General features: G+C 40.2%; 2 protein-coding genes across 3 annotated transcripts; both read left to right on the forward strand.

Annotated features, from left to right (window-relative positions):
• The first annotated feature begins 171 nt into the window (after positions 1–171).
• On the forward strand, positions 172–8,498 carry fam219aa (family with sequence similarity 219 member Aa). 2 transcript variants are annotated; one of them, XM_040029089.1, is made up of 6 exons: positions 172–479; positions 4,596–4,692; positions 5,270–5,363; positions 6,050–6,130; positions 7,718–7,793; positions 8,231–8,498. In XM_040029089.1, exons 1-6 carry the CDS (start codon positions 420–422, stop codon positions 8,387–8,389), a joined length of 567 nt encoding a protein of 188 aa, XP_039885023.1. In that variant the 5' UTR covers positions 172–419; the 3' UTR covers positions 8,390–8,498. The 2 variants fall into 2 exon arrangements, with proteins under 2 accessions (XP_039885023.1, XP_039885024.1); XM_040029090.1 differs by having other exon boundaries at positions 178–479; positions 7,718–7,772.
• Positions 8,499–11,704: 3,206 nt separating this feature from the next.
• On the forward strand, positions 11,705–17,664 carry zgc:109965 (uncharacterized protein LOC619266 homolog). The gene is made up of 10 exons (XM_040029094.1): positions 11,705–11,912; positions 13,390–13,552; positions 14,181–14,371; positions 14,540–14,684; positions 14,814–14,911; positions 15,046–15,123; positions 15,232–15,335; positions 15,771–15,859; positions 15,973–16,112; positions 16,209–17,664. Exons 2-10 carry the CDS (start codon positions 13,417–13,419, stop codon positions 16,425–16,427), a joined length of 1,200 nt encoding a protein of 399 aa, XP_039885028.1. The 5' UTR covers positions 11,705–11,912; positions 13,390–13,416; the 3' UTR covers positions 16,428–17,664.
• Positions 17,665–18,246: the final 582 nt, after the last annotated feature.

Raw genomic sequence — 18,246 nt, forward strand, 5'->3', positions numbered from 1 at the left:
AGGAGAGTATGGAAAGGAAACAAGTGTATTTTTATATTAAATTTAAAAAAAAAATCAAACAAACCCCCTTCCCCCTCCAAAATCCCCCCAAAACAAAAAAAAAAAACACAAAAACTGACGTTTTTTCCCCCAGTTTTTTCAATTCTAACTGAAAAAACGAATTTGGTTCACGGCGCATTTCCAGTGGGGATCTCATCTCTGATTGGACGGTTTTTGCCTGAATAATTTATAGACCCGGAAGTGGGGCGGTACTGCTGTTTTGCTGTCGAGTCACCTCTGTCAGGATGGAAGAAAACGAGCAGCTATCATGCTGATTAACGAAGGATGCCGACTGCCGACCACCATAAACCTGGCATAGTTCGAGTACATTCGACGTACAGCTTAAACCCCTGCATCGTTTTCTGCGACGCTTTGGCAAAATGATGGAAGAAATCGACAGGTTCCAAGTGCCTCCAGTTAACGGAGAGACACAGCCTCTGGTAAGAGACGAAAGACAAATCCCCCCACCCAAAAAACAAAATACAAATCTCATGCAAATCAGTTTATAATGTAGGCAAAAGGGTAAGTTTTAGTGTCGCCTGTGTGGTTTTATAGTGATAGCCGTGTCATGTAATCTGCCTCTGAGCTAGCCGATAAAAATTTGGAGCTCTGGGACAAGCTGGCTCTGTGGGATGGGTGTAAATCGACCATCTATAGATGGAAAGGAAAGGAACGCGTCTGTTGGTTTCTCGGTACGATAAATATATTAGCATTGCATGTAATAACTGATAGATGAACAAGCCGTTACTTTTTTTTCTCATAGCAATTAAACTGCGCACTTTGCAGAAATCGTGATTCTTTCAAATTCACGTCAGTATGCGCTTGTTTACATCAATAGCTGACACAGCTCACTGTTTTCACATTTCGTCATTTGGTGACGTCTTATTTGGGTCGGGATGGGTGAGTCCAAATGATCGCGTGAATCCATACCCATACTGCGGACTGAAGTGTGGTAATAGTTGGCTCGAGCAGGCCCAAAGTAAGAGGATAGTCCCTGCATATTTTACCCACTGACAAGTTTCGAGACCTGTCAGAAAAATTGAAATGGATTTACTTCAGTACCAGCAACTCACGTCATTACCGTTTCCTTCTGCTTATAATGTTTTTCTCTCTCTAGATTTGAAATAAGTCGTGGTCACTATTGACAAATTGAACAACTGGCCTCATTCCCTGCGTTCAGTTTTGCGTTCATTTTTAAGTGCTTTTATATCAACAGTACATCACTGCCAGATATTACTAACACAGAAGCCTTCTTCTTCACATGTGAAACAAAGCAGCCTCAAACAGCTGCCCTTTTTTTCTTTTTTTTTTTTTCTTTTTAAGCGTTTGCCTCAGGGGGTTAGGCAAAAGCAGTGCTCCAAGTCATACTGTTCACATTATACCCGTGCTTTTCCAGCCTTACTACCCCTGAGGAAATCACACAAGAACAGGCTTCCCTCACAAAGTCTCGTTTGCTTTGTGCAGCAGCGATCACCTTGCTGTGTTAAGATCAGATCCGTCTGCACTCGTGTTTGATCCAGAGAGGTTTCCTTGTGAAGCTGAATCAGAGATGGCCCTGCTTAGGCTGTGCATACAGTGGCATTGGTCAGCACGTGCCCTAAAAGTCTTGAAATCACATTGTGTATTCCTTTTCATCTTTCAACTGTAAAAGGCGATGTGGGTTTAAAAATATTATTTTATAGTTCAGCTCACGATCTCAGCCACTGAGCCACATATGGCCGTGCATTTTAATGCTAATAACTTCATTGTGAATGGGATGCTTGAATGCTCATGGCACCTGCCTCTTTGTCAGGACTCTGTTTCACACAAATAAATCAGATTAATACTCAATTTTGAGCCGTTTAATTCCTTTTCTATATGATATTTTTTCTTTCAGTGGGAAAAAAAAGCAACTTCCCTGAGAACTTCCCTTTTATGCTCTTCAGCACAAGAACATCTGACAGTGATTACTGTAGGCTACATCTATTTATGGAAGATTTCCCTGCAACGCACTGAGACAGCAATATAGTCATCACTGCCTTGCATAAGGAAAGCATTCAGTTGTTTTAAAGGCCACCTGATGTATCAGTCTTAGCTGCTATTGGCTAGTGGATGGCCATGATGCATAATCCTAGCAATCGCTTGGTGCTTATGCCGTGTCAGCAACCTTGTGGCACTTCATCATCACAGGTAGAAAAGAGGTTGCAAGCAGGACGACAGAGTGAATGAATGTGTATGCGAATGCATGATGAAGGTCAGGCCGATGGCCCGTGTTTTATTGTCATACATATAAATAAATATAGTGTCATAGATCATCCTTTAATCTTTCATCAGTAGTTGTCAGCAGTCAATACAGGGTCTTTGGGGAATATCTATGCTCTTAATGCATGTTTTATAAGGTCTAGTTCAATTTAATCTCATCTCATTGCATCTCATTGCCACCTAATATCCTCCACAATGGCTTGATTATCATTTGGGTTTGGAAATGTTAAATTCAATTCTTTGGGCCAACTTTCTACCTAATACAAGGTGTTCTGGGTTGTCATATTCCAGGGCCTGTTTTAACTTGCTTATCGTGGGTACCTGCTACTTGCCGTCTGTAATTGTGCTGTCCTATTTTTTAAGAAGTGGCAGGGATTTCTGTCACAAACAGCTTAATACCGAATCCTATTCATTATTCACTGGCAGGCTCTGCTGAAAAATTTCAAAAGGATTTATTTGACAGGCGGTGTGACCGTACAACATCACAGCATCTTTCTGTAGTGGAAGGAAAGCACGAAGAAGCAAAGTAAAAATCCGGTGGGTAAGCCTGAGGTTCTAAGGGACGGGCCTGTCACAGAACAGAAGATATTTGTGCTTGTTATGGTGGGAATACCTCATCTGTGTGCTGTGATTTCACAACCTCCTTTAATGTGTGTATCGTATCCACTATTGCAGTTTTCATGATTTTTTTTTTTTTTTTGGTTTTAATGGTTGCGCTGCTGAAAATGCACACACAAACTGCTCTGTTTTACAGTTGTTTGGAATTTGGATCTAACATGCATTGCGGGTGGCTCCATAGCACATTGGGCTGCACTTGTTTCACATTTGTCTAATATGTGAAAGATCCCTGGTTTGATCCTGGGAGGAGACACAAATCCCCTTTGGAGTTGTGTCAGGAAGGGTATCCAGTGTAAAAACTCCTCAATCAAACATGCAGAGCTACCTGCTATGGGTCACTTGTTGAAAATAGCTTTTTATCCTTTAGCTTATCTTTTTCTTGAGGTCATAATTGTAACTTGTCAGAGGACAGAGCTGCTGTTTGTCTTTCTGTAGATGCTCTATTGAAAGTGCACTGGCATGCTACATCCCAGTGAGGTTTGCCAGCTGCACTGCTCAGGAAAAGACAGCAATCCAGAGAGTCGTCAACACAGCACAGAAGATCATCGACTTTGCTCTACTGTCCTTGGAGCTCTACATGTCCAACTGGCACAGAGTGCATAATATATAAATAAAATGCAGACGTGTTTACTGTAAATGCAAAACTGTTCGCTGTATATAATTTGTAGATGAATACTGTGCTCCTAAAATGAGGCAGAATAGGTTTATCTTATCTAATGTTACATAATTGCCAGCACTGTCTGCTTACTCAGCTTTTTTCACCCATAAACAGCCTGATATGTAACTGCAAAGCATCTCTTTTATTATTGAGCAATTCTAAAAATATTAACCCATTACATTTTGGTGCGGTTCTGGTTTGCATTCTTTACAATTGCAAAACGCAGCATCATGTCCTCTCCGAGAAGAACAGTAATCTATTTACTGTCTCTGCTAAATGATTACAGATCAGCTCTATTTGTCTTTTAGAATTGACCTGAACTGGTATAGTACTGTAAGTGTTTTAGCCATCCACCACTACTTATTCATTTTAAATTGTCATAGCATATTCAGACAGGGAGCATACGCTATTTCAGATGCACCACTGGTATGAATTTTTTAACTTAAAGTGTCAAATTTCAGCTCCAGATATTTACTTACTTAAAGCCTTTTTTAAATATAGCACCCGTTTCTCTGGAGAGTATTCAAAGTTATCGAAAACCAAATGCCTGGTAGCCTTCGTTCATGTGGCCCGCCGAGTCCCACACAGCGCAACAAGGGGAGGCCTGTGGGATCAACATAATGTGCAGCTCTGTGAGGAGAGGAGGCCAAGTGCAGCCTAGCTCCCCTCTCTCAATCTGGCGAAAGCGTGGCTTCAACAGCAACCCCCTCTGTTCTCCCACAGCCAACTCCCCATGCAATCACCACTTGCTCACACATGAAAGAGAGAGCTGCTAACATAGGCCGAACACTCAAGCCTATTGATGCTGCAATCCAAGCAGCGATAGAAGGCTGCAGGAAACTTTCCAGGGTGCTTTACCCGAGTAGGTTCTAAAGCAGGCTGATTTGCCAGCTTTGTTGGTTAGTAATAAATCAGACAATCACTCTCGTCTGAGTGAGTTGACTGGACTTTGTTCAGTCTCACATACCTCTACAGTAAAGAGTTAAATGCCAGTCGTAAATAAAGAAACACAACCTAACACATCTTTCTTTTTCTCTAGGACCCCGCAGCATCTTCCACCTCAGAGGCAGAGCCTGACACTAAGGGAGAAAGTGTGGCCATGAACTACAAGCCCTCGCCGCTGCAGGTCCAAATAGGTATTGTAGTCAACACACCGCAAATCAATGCATGACATGTCTTCATGTTTATCATTTAGAAATCAATTACCTTTGCTGTGGGATACCACAGTATGCAGGTTTGCTTTGCTGTGTCATCCAAAGTCAACATGAGGCCATAAACATCGAGCACCATGTGATATTTCTTATCTATACTGGATGTCAATGAAATTATTTTCCTTATTATTTTCAGTCTTTCTTACTGTCTAATAACTACAGAGACCAGCTGTCTAACGGATGCTGTGTGTGTTGCCACTTCTTCTTGTTGACCTTGATGTTTTATTGTTTTTTTTTTTTGTGTGGCTAAACAACCAATCAAAACTTGGCTCATATGGGACAGTCCTAATAGATGCCATATTAAAATGACCTTGCACCGCACAGTAGCCTTGGTTCACTACACTGTGGCATACTGTATTATATAGGCTGCATTTGGATAAAGCAATTTTGACATGAAAACAGGAAACTCGATTAAAAAAAAAAAAACAGTCAAGGAACAATGCCAGTGTTTTTAGCTTAATTGGTGCATTTACTGATGACCTCACATCCTGTGGTTGCCCAGAGAAACAGAGGGACCTTGCCAGGAAGGGATCGGTGAAGAATGGCACCGTGGGAAGTCCTGTCAATCAACAACCCAAGAAGAATGCCAGGACAAGGTAGCGGCTTCCACTGCCTGTTTGTTTCTCTGTTATTCTGACCCGCTCAGCCACAAATGTTACACTTTGCGCTCATTAGCATTTATATCTATCTTCAGTTCCCCATTCAGGTCTGAAGCTCAAAGCGCCTGAAATGCAAAACATGAGGACTGTGCGTCCTCTGAAAAGGCTTTATTTGCTGCAGGGCTGCTTGGGATGCCATCAGACTCCTTAATGCTATAGCAGAATGCAATAGGGCTTTTTAGCAAAGGCAAATTTGGTGGTTTGTGAGTGGGAAGGCTGATACAAGTGTTAAAACATTGTGAGTGAAACAAGTGCAACCCGCAGTATTACTGTCGCATCTGTTTAATCCCACTCCCTGGTGGATTAGTGGAACTATAAGAAAGGCTACCCACTGATCTGAACCCACATTCTCTCAGGCAGAAAGATAATCTGGCACTGCCTGCAGTTGGAAAGCTACAGATTAGCCTCATTTTAGGGGGAAATGAATGGCATGGATGATGGATGAATGGCATACATATCACAAATATCAAATGCTGTTATTTGATTCTATGACTTTTACATTTGCAGGTATTGCAGGTAATGTTGTGTTAGATTTCTTCACAAATGTGAAGGACATGTGCTGATTGCTTTTTTTAAGTTTACTTCTAATATAGAAGTGTGCTCTTCTCCATTCTCTTTTGAAGGCTGGTGGTGCCAAACAAAGGCTACTCCTCCTTAGACCAGAGCCCAGATGAGAAGCCTCTGGTAGCGCTGGACACAGACAGGTAGGTACCGTACGTGTTGTCACGTCGACTTAATTAAAATCTTTTTTTTTTTTACAGACAGATTTTTAGGAAGAGTGCAGATGAGCTAAAAAGACAAACTGCCTTGTAGAACTTGTATTTTTTGTAGGCTTTTCTCTGTCACGTCGGCATATTAATCCAAAGAGTAACTTGAGAGAGTCCCTAACAGCCGGTATCCTAAAAAGGGGCAAAGCCTCTCCCAGGGCTCCGGATTAGAGGATAGCGGGGTGAGGATTTGGACAGGCAAAAGCAGCTCAAAGAGAGCGCTCACATCCACCCTGTGCCAGCAGGACAGTATTTGACACAGATGAGTCCCACCCTTCGCACCCCCTTGTGTTGCTACATGTGGCAAACCCGCTCTTGTAAAACGAGCTCTCTGATAGCCAACAAAGCTTACATCATGTATTGCATCATATACTCTGTCTGACAAGCTTTCTCTGACTCATAGCCTCGCGGGATGCCCATTTGTTCATTGTTCACATTTTAGATTCATGTACACGTCCTTCACTCAATGTCTCCCTGTTTTACTCTCTCTATATCTCTATATCATCTTTCTCTACGAAGGCAACAGGACAAAAATAGACAAAACCTTTGTCTGAATACATTTTGAGCTTAAATATGATACAGAAATGAAAGAAAATTTAATTTACTATTTTTAATTCCATATTTTTTCATTGCCACATACATGATACAGTCATTTTTCCTAAAAGTCTCTCAGCCAAATGCCTCACAGTCGTTCTGCTGTTGTTTGTCCAGCATCACTCAACACTTTAACACAACCTAATGCAGGCTATAATATTCTGTTATTTCTTATCTCCGTCATTTGATAAATTTCATGTTAGTCACGGACCACTTACCAAAGATGTTGTATCGCATTCTAATTAACACTTTTAGTTCCTTTTTCTCACTGCAGCCCTGATCAAACACACATTTTTAATAGTTTCTGGTCCTCTAAAGCCTCCACTGACTCTGCTAAATATAGAGTAGTTATGGAGGCGTTGGTTATGCTAATGATCAGATCTCATGAGTGCATATCTCATCGTGCATGAGTGACATTCATCAGGCTGTAATAAGCGATTTACGACAGCTTTGTCTTAACTAAGAGTGTTTAACATGAAACTAGGAAAAAATGTTTCTGTGAGGTCCAGTAGTTTGGAAATTTCACCACTTTGTGTTTCCCTTCAAAGGTTACATTCAGATTTACTTTGAAAGATGAATATAACAGCTTTAATTAATATAATCCCTTTTCAAAAAGAAATGTGCTGCTCAGGTAGTGTAAACTGCATGCATTGTGTTGGATAATAGCTTCTGAGTTTCTAGTGGAACTGTGGAGGTTTGCAAGTCTTAAAATTTAAATATCTTTATCTGGAGAATAAATAACCCCAATAGAGGCTGTAAATGTGATACGGGCAGTCATGAATCAGTAGACTGAGTTTTGTTTTGTTACTGCAACCGCTGCGACCGGCTTCAATTCCCACTATTTCATTATCACTACAACTTACTGTTACATAGACGCCCCCCACCCCCACCCCATTTTTAATGTCTAACCACTGATGTCGTGTCTTGCAGTGACGATGACTTTGACATGTCCAGATACTCCTCATCAGGATATTCCTCAGCCGAGGTGAGATGTCTGAGGGACCAGGTATTTATACACATATTATATTGTTTCACAGCATCGTGTGGTGAAATCACGAAAACCGCCATGTGATCACACACTTCCTTTGTCACACCAGATGTCTGTGCGTATGTGCGTCCATTCAAGTGTACACTGGCGTCTTCGATCTTTCACTCACACTCACCTGTAATGACTTCTCCATAATTGTCATCCGGATAGATTTGTTCCTTTTCATTTCTTCCACTTAGAGTAGAATAAATATATAAATTATTTATATTTTTGGGGTTCTTGACTCAAGCCATTACATTAGTAAGTTCTCTGTACTCTGCTATATTTCTGCTTTCTGTGTCTTTTTATTAATTTAGACTACAAAGATTTATTTTCTCTCTATTGATCTATGCTATATATTTCTAGAATCAGCATAGAAAGTTGATGCCTGATACTTGTTTCTTCGGGTTTCACAGCAGATCAACCAGGACCTGAACATCCAGCTCCTGAAGGACGGTTACCGACTTGATGAGATTCCTGATGATGAGGATCTGGATCTGATCCCTCCTAAAGCAGTCAACCCCACTTGTATGTGCTGCCAGGCTGCTCCCTCCACAGCCTGTCAAATCCAGTAGCACTAACCCCACCTACACAGTCTCCTCCATGCCACCTGTACTGAGGCCAACAACTGACCAGAGTGGCAACAGAGGAAGAAAAATTAAAGGCTGGCAAAGGCACAAAGGGGAAAAAAAACAACAACCAAGGGTTTATAAATGCGAAAATTGAATATGTACAGTATCTGTGCATGTTCCTCCTATGGTAGGATCTGTGCATCTTACTTCTGCATTGTTGGTTCAAAAGGGACTCGACTGATGGCAGAAACATTACCTCTAAGAGAAACACACGACTTTGTTTGAACTTCCATCTCATGCTTGTGGATTTTCTGGCTTAAACAGACCGCGATGGTGCAACGCTGGTGAAGAAAAAAAACTGTAAAATGACAGGAGCTCAACCAAATACGTGTGATGGTGACAGGTTGTTATTACCGCGTCATCCGCCCATCCAAGCAGATGACTTCTTCTACTGATGTACACAAAGGACAAGAAGAGATCGGAAGCTTTGTAGTGGCCATTGTTTTTCTTTTTCTTTTCTTTCAGCCAGTCTGCTTTGTCTTCCTGTGTATATATGTGTCAAACATGATGTGTGCGATTAAGCCCAGGAACACCGTGCTAAATCATCCAGCTGCCGATAAAACACTAATGCTATAATAAAGTAGTAATCCAGATTCCTTTCTTTTTATTTATTTTTTCTTTTACATGTTTATCTTTAACACAAAGATTGTACTGGGCCGTTGTTTTATATTTAGTTTAAAAAAAAGAAGCAGAAAAATGCATGTTGCCTGTTAACACTGTGCCCAGATGACCAGCCTGTGCAGATAATTTATCCGTTTTTATTGAGCCCTTAGCACATCCTTGTGCTGAGGAGACATTAATGTGCTTTCAGAAACATAGTTAATCTCATTTAGGTTCACATACTGTAATATCAGTAAATCTAGTGAAACCGTATAGTGTCAGCTCAGCGAGTAAATGTGTACTTAAAGTGTGTTTGTCTGCATTAGCCTCCCTAGGTGACGGTTCACATAAACTTAGGAAAGTAGTAGAAAGAAAAGGGCTTGGAAATGGGAAATACATTGGTAGGGATGTAGTGTTGGTCACACATACAGGGTTCTGAAGCATGTTGAAGTGATCTCATAATGCTTGGATGCTGATTTTCTTTTTTTAATCTTATATTTTTCCTCTATTTTCCCGTCATTCTTCTTCTTTTTTTTTAGATAGGAACATTAACATGCCATCCCTTTTCATTTTTACGTTTTTTTGTAAAGTATGAAATGAGTGCATATTACTTGAGTAACAATAGAACTCATTGATGTGGGGACAGGATCTGTACATGTAGCATATGTTGACAGTGCTTTATGCCATTCACTATTTTCAGGTTCTATAGAAACTGTTTATTTGTGGGGCGATCGTGGCTCAAAGAGTTGGCAGTTCGTCATGTAACCGGAAGGTTGCCGGTTCGAGCCCCGGCTCGGACAGTCTCGGTCGTTGTGTCCTTGGGGAAGACACTTCACCTACCGCCTGCTGGTGATGGCCAGAGGGACCGATGGCGCGATATGGCAGCCTCGCCTCTGTCAGTCTGCCCCAGGGCAGCTGTGGCTACAACTGTAGCTTGCCTCCACCAGCGAGTGAATGTGAGAGTGAATGAATAGTAGAATTGTACAGCGCTTTGAGGGCCCTGAAAAGCGCTATATAAATGCAATCCATTATTATTATTTGTTGTTTAAATGTACTGAAAGAGCATTCTTTGTTTTCCTTTTTTCTTTTTAATGATTTTATTACTCTGAAGATTGGCAGAACTCTGCAGACAACATTTATTTTTTGGTTGATGGTAAAAGTCACTTGAACGTGAATCGACTCCAAAAGAAATGATCATGTAAGGTCGCGCCAGCTGCTTCAGAAAAATTAAAGTAATGAGCTTTTAGAAGTGTACCACTGTTCATGATCATGAAGCATTCAGAGACACCATCTCTTTAAAATAATTTCAAAATCGATGAGCTCTACAGCTTGAATGAAACGTAGCTGATAGCGTACATGTGAGTCTGTGTGCACTTTACATTCAATTGCAGTGTATAGTAACAAGAAGTACTGACGAATATTCAAGGAGTTACAAATACTGCGCATCTACGGTGCAGAGCCTCATTTTGAGTCTCTTGTTAGATGTGCGGCTGTGTTTCTGGGGGTTCTGTCAAAGCTGATAATGTGTTGATTTCTTTTATGTTTTTCTGTTATGATAATGAAAGACTACAAAAAGCACCAGTAACAATCAAGATCTAAAAGATTGATGCGATTGGAGATACAGTGTGTAATGTTTACCTCCTAAAGGACTCTTGCTTTGTGATCTTGCTTTTGCTTTTTGTTGTTTACGTTTAAGTACATGGTAGTGGTGGTCATCAAGAGATGAACCTTTGCACTGTACTATATATAAGGAAGTAGTACCGTATTTATAGCATAAAACAACTAAAAGTTGATTGGATAGAGATAACTAAAAAACTATTTATCTGAAGTAACAATTCAGAAAATATTGCTTATTTCCCTTTTGTCCCTGATAGAACCTCAGTGTTCCTGCAGCATTTGATTTAGAAAAGTGCACACTAAAAATAGTTTACATTTTGCAAAAAGGTGCCATGTGTTTAGACAATAAAATCATGTGCAAAAAGTAGAAAAGTCCATCAACAGCACAGTAGGTAATTTAAAATGTCACCAGTGTAGCTAGTAGGTGGATGCACAGTTAGCATATATGATGAGGAAGTGATTGCGTGTGACTGTGGAGCTGTATTTTTTTTTTTTTTCCACCATTAACATCATCCTAATGGATTTTCACACAAGTCATCACAATTATCTTCTACCGATTGCAATACTTGTGGCTGATGTATAAATTAAGGTGTAGCTGACTTCTTCACTGACTTGAGTTTAGGGTAATTTCTTGTAATTGATGCTATTTATTTGCAGTTGTGTGTTTTTTGTTTACTTTCACATGTGGGAAATAATTCATACACAGACTGAAGCTTTTTATTTGTTGTTATGATGATTGTGAACAGGTTCCATTTAGATTTTAATAGTGTTAAAGTTCTGTGTATAGTACAACATATCGAAAAAAATAAAAATAAATATTAGATATCTCAACTTTGATGGTGCCGTGTGACTCTGTAATATCCAGTTATATTCTTTAACTTCTTTAGACTCTGGTAGTTTTCCCTGCAGGAGATGAAACAAACAGCTACTGGCTGGAAGAGTTTCCTTGCCTTCCCTGCAGAGACTCTGCTGGTAATGGGTGATTGCCTACTGAAGTATATGACATTATGTCCAAGGTGGGCAAGGTGGGGAGGGAGGGAACAAAGATTGATGGAGTAGTGAGTGCGGGGGGTTGGGCATTTGTGATTAGCTTTGAGTTGATCCCTCTGGAGCAGATGGTGAATGGTGGCTTACCTAGATGCCTTGAATCCCAGGAGTTAACGGTAGCATGTGTCCATGTGGAAGGAGTAACACCGAAGTGGAGGAAGGAAGAAAGAAAGCCTCATGAGAAAAGACTGCAGGAGGACAGGTAAGGAACATTTTCTGTTAGTGACTGACTTTGTGTTCGGAAATGTCACTGTGAACAGAGAAGGGCTCCTTATCGAAGGAATTCCTGGTTAAGATTCATATACTGGTTAGTAGGTGATGATGAATACCTCATTTTCATCCATCTAGAAACTTGTATGGTATTTGTAAAACCTGTGGTGAATAGGGTGATTACTGTCCCCTTATCTGTTCTGCCTTACACTGTTGGCCCTATCAAAGACTTTATTTAAACACAAAATATTATAATAGATATAATGTGCAAATGTCTTGAGTCACCCCTCATTTCTTTATATCTAACATGTGGAAACATAAATGGAAATACAGTTTAAAAGGCAAAAACAGTTTATACAATTCTAACCAGCTTGAAAGTTAATATTTGGTATGACCACCTTTATTCTTCAATACAGCCTGAATTCTCTTAGGCAAGTTTTCTTGTCATTTCTTTGAGTTATCTTCAGGAATAGTTCTCCAGGCCTCTAGAAGTGCAATCAAAGCTCTTTTTGGATATTGTTAATATTGAGGTCAAAGCTCTGGGGAAACCAATCCATGATTAATAGTGAGCCATTTTGTGTTTTTCTTTCCAGGTATGCTTTTACTGCATTGGGAGTATGTTTGGAATCATTCTCATAATGCTTTTCAAATGGTATTGCATGGTGGATCAAAATCTGATGGAACTTTTCGGCACTGATAATTCCATCAGTTTTGACAAGAGCCCGAAAGCATGACAGAGCCTCCACCATTTAAGCTGTAGGCTTGTTGTACCTCTTACAGGTAGAAATCTGTACATATTAATGATGATTTGAACCAAAAATTTACAATTGCCACTGATTTTGCTCACAGTTCTTGTATAATTTGGCACACCTCAGCCTTTTCTCCCCATCCCTGGATTCTAAATTGCTTCTTGACACCCATCCTTCCACTGTTGAGGATTCAGTGAACAGTAGGCCAACTGAAGGCCAACTGATGCGTCTCTTGAGTTCTGTGTCAGGTGGATTTAGTGGATCTTGTGTGTGTGAATGTGAGAGTGAATGAATAATGGAATTGTAAAGCGCTTTGGGTGCCTTGAAAAGCGCTATATAAATCCAATCCATTATTATTATTATTATTATTATTATTATCTTATCTCTTAAGAACATGACTTCCAAATATTGTTCATCTGCTCTAGATAGTTTTTAGGCCTTCCACTTTTCCTCCACTTGTTCAATTTGTATGTTAGTGTTAAGTGGCTTAGCTCTTAAAATAATCAGGTACAAGGACTGGTTTCAGTATAAGTAAAAACAAGCCACTGTCTAAAGATCTTCAGAAAGCATGAAGAATTATTGCTAAAGACCACTTTAAATCAAAATTCCAAGAACGTCTGGCTTTGTGGAAGCAATAAATGAAGGGTGGCTCCAGACTTTTGTACACCACTGAAGGAAGTCTGGTCTCTTATGAAGTCTAACATTAACCATCCTCCCTAGCCTGAGATCACAACTGGATGCCACATCATGTTGCAGAGCACAGCTGCCATTGCACTGCTGCTTTGCGTGCAGTCTCTGCATGGCTCCGCTCTCCCTGCCGTGTCGTCCTATGAGTTCACTGCCTATAGGATGCAACAGTACAACCTGGGACAGCATAAGTATGGTAAGTTCAGACACACCTATATATTATAAAAAAAGAAAAATGACAAATCTGTAGCATAAAATTGCTTCTAAATTTAAAGTCTTGCTTGTTTTTTGTTTGACCTTAAATGTGCCATATGATGCATATTCAAGCTTTGGTGCTGAAAGGATATTTTGAAATCAGTATGTTCCAGGAAGAGAGTTTGTCTGTGCTAAACTCAAATTATAGTTTAACCTGGGTGCTCATGAAACTACTACAAATCTGGTAACCAATTTTAGAGCATTTTATAGGAATATAGGAAAAACTGGATAATTATATAGAACCTATTCTGAGCATAAATTATGTTTCAAATTCTAAGGAAACCATTTTCAGTGTATTTTTTTTAAAATGTGCAGATTAGCTGGAAAGCCGAGGCAAGGTCTTCCAACAGGATTTTTTTTTAATCTAAAAATTACAGCTGACTGAGGGAACTAATATTTCTTGACCACTGAGAGCTTGTGGTCACTGCCACTGGAAACAGATTGGTTTGCTAAAGGCTTTTTTTCTGTGTAAAAAAACAGGAAGAGGAAGCTGCGTTTAAAGTAGAGTTTCTATGTTGCCCAAGTTGGTATTTATGTATCATTTGCCTTCTCTTGTCTCGTCCGCCGAGGCTGTCGTGGAGCCATTGTTGTTGCGGAGGCACGCTCAGCAGAAGAGCCGTCGCTAACCCGCCGCTGTGTGATAATGAAGGTGGAAGACTTCACTACAGAAAAATACTCCGAGGCCCAACGACAAAATGCAGCTGCCATCCTGATCCTGCTGCCCCAAAATATCTCCAGTATCCCTCACAATGCAGTAGAGGTAATAAATTATAATACTTAAAAGCATTCATTCTGTTATAGACACATCATTCAATTACTAAGGAAATCAGAAGAAAACAGGATTATAAGGAAGATATTAAGAAACTCTTAATCAAGATTACAATTGTTTCTCTGCCCTTTGGTTTAAGTAAAGCATTTTGTCTCTCAGTCATTTATGGTGAGTGAAAGCGAGACCTTGCTTAAGGAGACCCTCATGCCAGTGTATGTGGCACCTGAGGATGAACAGCTGCTCTGCATGTATGAGGAGGTGAAACAGGCTGCAGCCACCCGGACATCATCCATTTTTGTCAGAGGTAAGTGATACAACAACGAGATACATGCAAATGCTTAATGGTGGTTGTTTGGACTAATGCCCAGGGAAAACTAAAAAGAAAGTTATGGTATTACTCACGGTTCTGGTGCATTTCTTCTTTTGTTGACAGTCCTCCGCAGTATGGTCACGGCTACAGCTTTTCAGATTTTAGTGATCAACAATGCCCCAATTAAGGCCACCACTGACAATGCTATAATCACACTGGAGGTGAGTTTGGGACCCAATAATTCCTCATAGAGGAATAAAATTGATTAGATCATCCAATATCAGTTAAATAATTTTCAATCTGCTTGCAAATGCACTTTGGTTCTGTGATATATGCCTGGGGATGTTTATTTCAGGGAGTTCTTCTAGGAGCAGTAGAGGATGCACCCACTATCGTCATCGCAGCCCACTATGACTCTTATGGGCTTGCCCCTGTGAGTCAAATCGTAAAACACCTCTAAAATTAGGTGTAAATTTTAGCAGATAGAGTATCAGACTGTGCTCGAACCATAAATGGATATGTGCTTGTGTGCATTTTACAGTGGTTGTCTTATGGAGCAGACTCAAATGCCGGTGGTGTCACAATCCTAATTGAGTTGGCCCGTCTCTTCCAAAAACTCTACAGTAGTCCCAGAACCAGACCACAGTAAGTTCCAATTCATTGTAAGATTACAAAGCAAAGGCAAAGTTGATAAATGTCTCTACAAAGCAGATGAACACGCAGCAATTCCAATGAATTTTCCCGCTGTGCCTGTCTTTGAACAAGATAATATGCTGCTGGATAAAGATACTGTATTCTGTATGGAGGAAGTATACACTGAAAAGTAAAACAGGAAAGGAAAATTAGGGCCTCGTTACTCACTACTCAGGGACCACACCTATCTTCAAACTTAGCTTTCATTGTAACCTCAGCTGTGAAAGCTTTTGTAATTGCATGGCTCTAATGATGTTGCTTTGAGTGACTGATAGTGATCGGAAATACCCTTGAGGAAAACTAACAGCCAGTGCAGGTCAGTTATAGTTAATAAGTTAAGTTGTTGAATAATTTTGTTTTTTTTGTGTGTGTATGTGTGTGTTTTAGATTTAATTTAATGTTCTCCTTGACCGGAGGAGGAAAATACAATTTCCTTGGAACAAAGAGGTGGATTGAAGAGAATTTGGACCACGCTGGTGAGTTTTCAGCTTTGCCACTCACTGAACATGAGTGGGCTGTGTGCTGTATGTGCTAATCTGAATTAAAACACAAAATGTCAGGTTTTTAAAGCTAAATATTTTCCATCCAGAGTCCAGCCTTCTCCATGACAATGTGGCATTTGTCCTGTGCTTGGATACACTGGCCAACGGCGATGAGCTGTACATGCACGTCTCCCGCCCTCCTAAACCCGACACGCCAATGCAGTCTTTCATCCAACAACTGGAGGAGGTAACCAGCGGAGCTGTTTCTACACGTGCAAGAAAAGCAACCAGATCTCATCAGTCTTAGTCATTTGTGCAAATATCTTATTTAATTGCCCTCCAGGTGGTTTCCTCCAGATTTCCCTGGGTGAAGGTGGGGTTGGTTCATAAAAAGATCAATCTTGTGGAGTCTACTGTAGCCTGGGAGCATGAGCGCTACAGCCTACGCAGGATCCTGGGCTTCACTCTGTCTCATCTGGAAGATCCTAAATCTGAACTTCGTGGCTCTATGCTAGACACCATGCAAGTTTTGTTTATGGATATTATTATTAGTAGTATTTGAAAGCATTGAGGCCCAGGTTGTTTGTCCCTGTACACCACAATAGTGTATTTTAAGTAAAAGAATTACGGTAATGTGTGAATAAAGTCAGCTTTTCAGCTTTTACAAAAGGTTTACACCGACAGACATTTATTTATATATCCAGTGCTTCAGTTTCAGAGGCTCAAAATTAATTAGACAATACACTGACAAGCAGTCTCATAGCCAGCTGAGGACTGTTCCCTTGCTTTTCATGACTAATGAAGCAGATATAATATCTCAGTTTGACTCAAAGCGTTCAATTTGTTTTATAGTGTTTCACTGTAATTTTTAATATAAGACTCAGAGCAATATCAGTGGAGGTGAGGGAGGCCATCATTAGGCTGAAAAATTCAGAACTAACTATCATAGAGAGAATGCACAGTATATTCTTAAAAAGGCGTGGGTCTGTGGTTTGGTTAGACCAAAAAAGGCAGCTAAAGTACATGATCACAGAATTATTTCCATGGTTAAGACAACTTCACAATATCTAACCAAGTCAAGAACCCTTTTGAGGAGATAGATCATGGATCAATCTACAATCTAAAGAAGCCTTTGGGATGGAAGTACAGAGGGTGAAAATCATTGGTTATAATAAAGAAAAGGGAGGCCAGATTACTCTTTGTCAGAAAACATCTGAAACATCTGAGCCTACCCAGTTGTGTGGGAAAAAAGTCTTTTGACAGATGAATGAAAGTCAAACTTGTCCCAGAATTATGGGAAGAGAGAAGTGCAGAGATGGATAGAAACAGCTCGTAATCTGAAGCATCTGTTAAACATTGTGGAGTCAATGTTATAGCATAGGCACGTGTGGGAGACGTTGGGACTGGGTCACTATTGTTTATTGATGATGTCACTGCTCATGTAAGCAGCAGGATGAATTTGGAAGTGTACAGGGCTATACTCTCTACTTAGATTCAGCCAAATGCTGCAAAACTCATTGTTCACAGTTCAGCTAGGCAGATTTTTATCGTGTAAAACCCTCTGAATCAAAGTTGAAAGCCTGCACTTCAAACACGTCTTGATTGTTTGATTTAAAATCCACCGCGGTGGTGTACTTAAGCAAAATTACAAAACTGTGTTTCTGTCCAACACATTGTTGAGTTAAGTGTATTTTCACAGGGTATTAAAAGATATTTACTCATGTGACTATCACCTCTAGGTCAAAAGTGGATTTCCGGAAACTTAAGCGAAATGGCATCATCATAGCAGAAGCGCTGGCCCGCTACATGTACAATCTCTCTGACAAGGTGACTGAATGCATGAAAACACAGCATACTGAAAATATAATAAAAAAATTTCATTACGTCAGCATTGCTTTAAAATAGCCACGTTAATGTGTCATAACTGTGTGTTTATTTTTCACAAGGGTTCACCAAAGGATGTGCAAGTTTTCAAGGGCCAGCTGGTAAGTTCCCAGTTATTTTGATTGGTATGTACAGAGAAGTGCTGACCTCTGGTGTTAGTTTAGAGACATGACACAGTGTTTGAGTCTTTCAGCAGCTTATTCCTCATGATCATCTGAAGGTTAGGGATGGATCACTGAGGTTATTTATTCAAACATGTTTTAATGTCATTTCTTAAAGATTTATATCTACATGTAACTGAAAAAGTCTAAACAGAGTCTATTTTTTAAATCATAAGAACTGATGCATGCAGAGTAGAAGCTGAGTTTTGTGTGATTTCTTTTTTCCCCTCTGCAAAACCCACATCCAAATCTGTAATTCAGGACATTCAGGACAGTCGTATCTCCAGTTTGATGTCCTTCCTGACATCAGTCCCTCGGGCTACTCAGCTGCTGGAT

The sequence above is a fragment of the Simochromis diagramma genome, unplaced genomic scaffold (genome assembly GCF_900408965.1).
Source record: "Simochromis diagramma unplaced genomic scaffold, fSimDia1.1 OVJJ01000483.1, whole genome shotgun sequence".
Classification (NCBI taxonomy): domain Eukaryota; kingdom Metazoa; phylum Chordata; class Actinopteri; order Cichliformes; family Cichlidae; genus Simochromis; species Simochromis diagramma.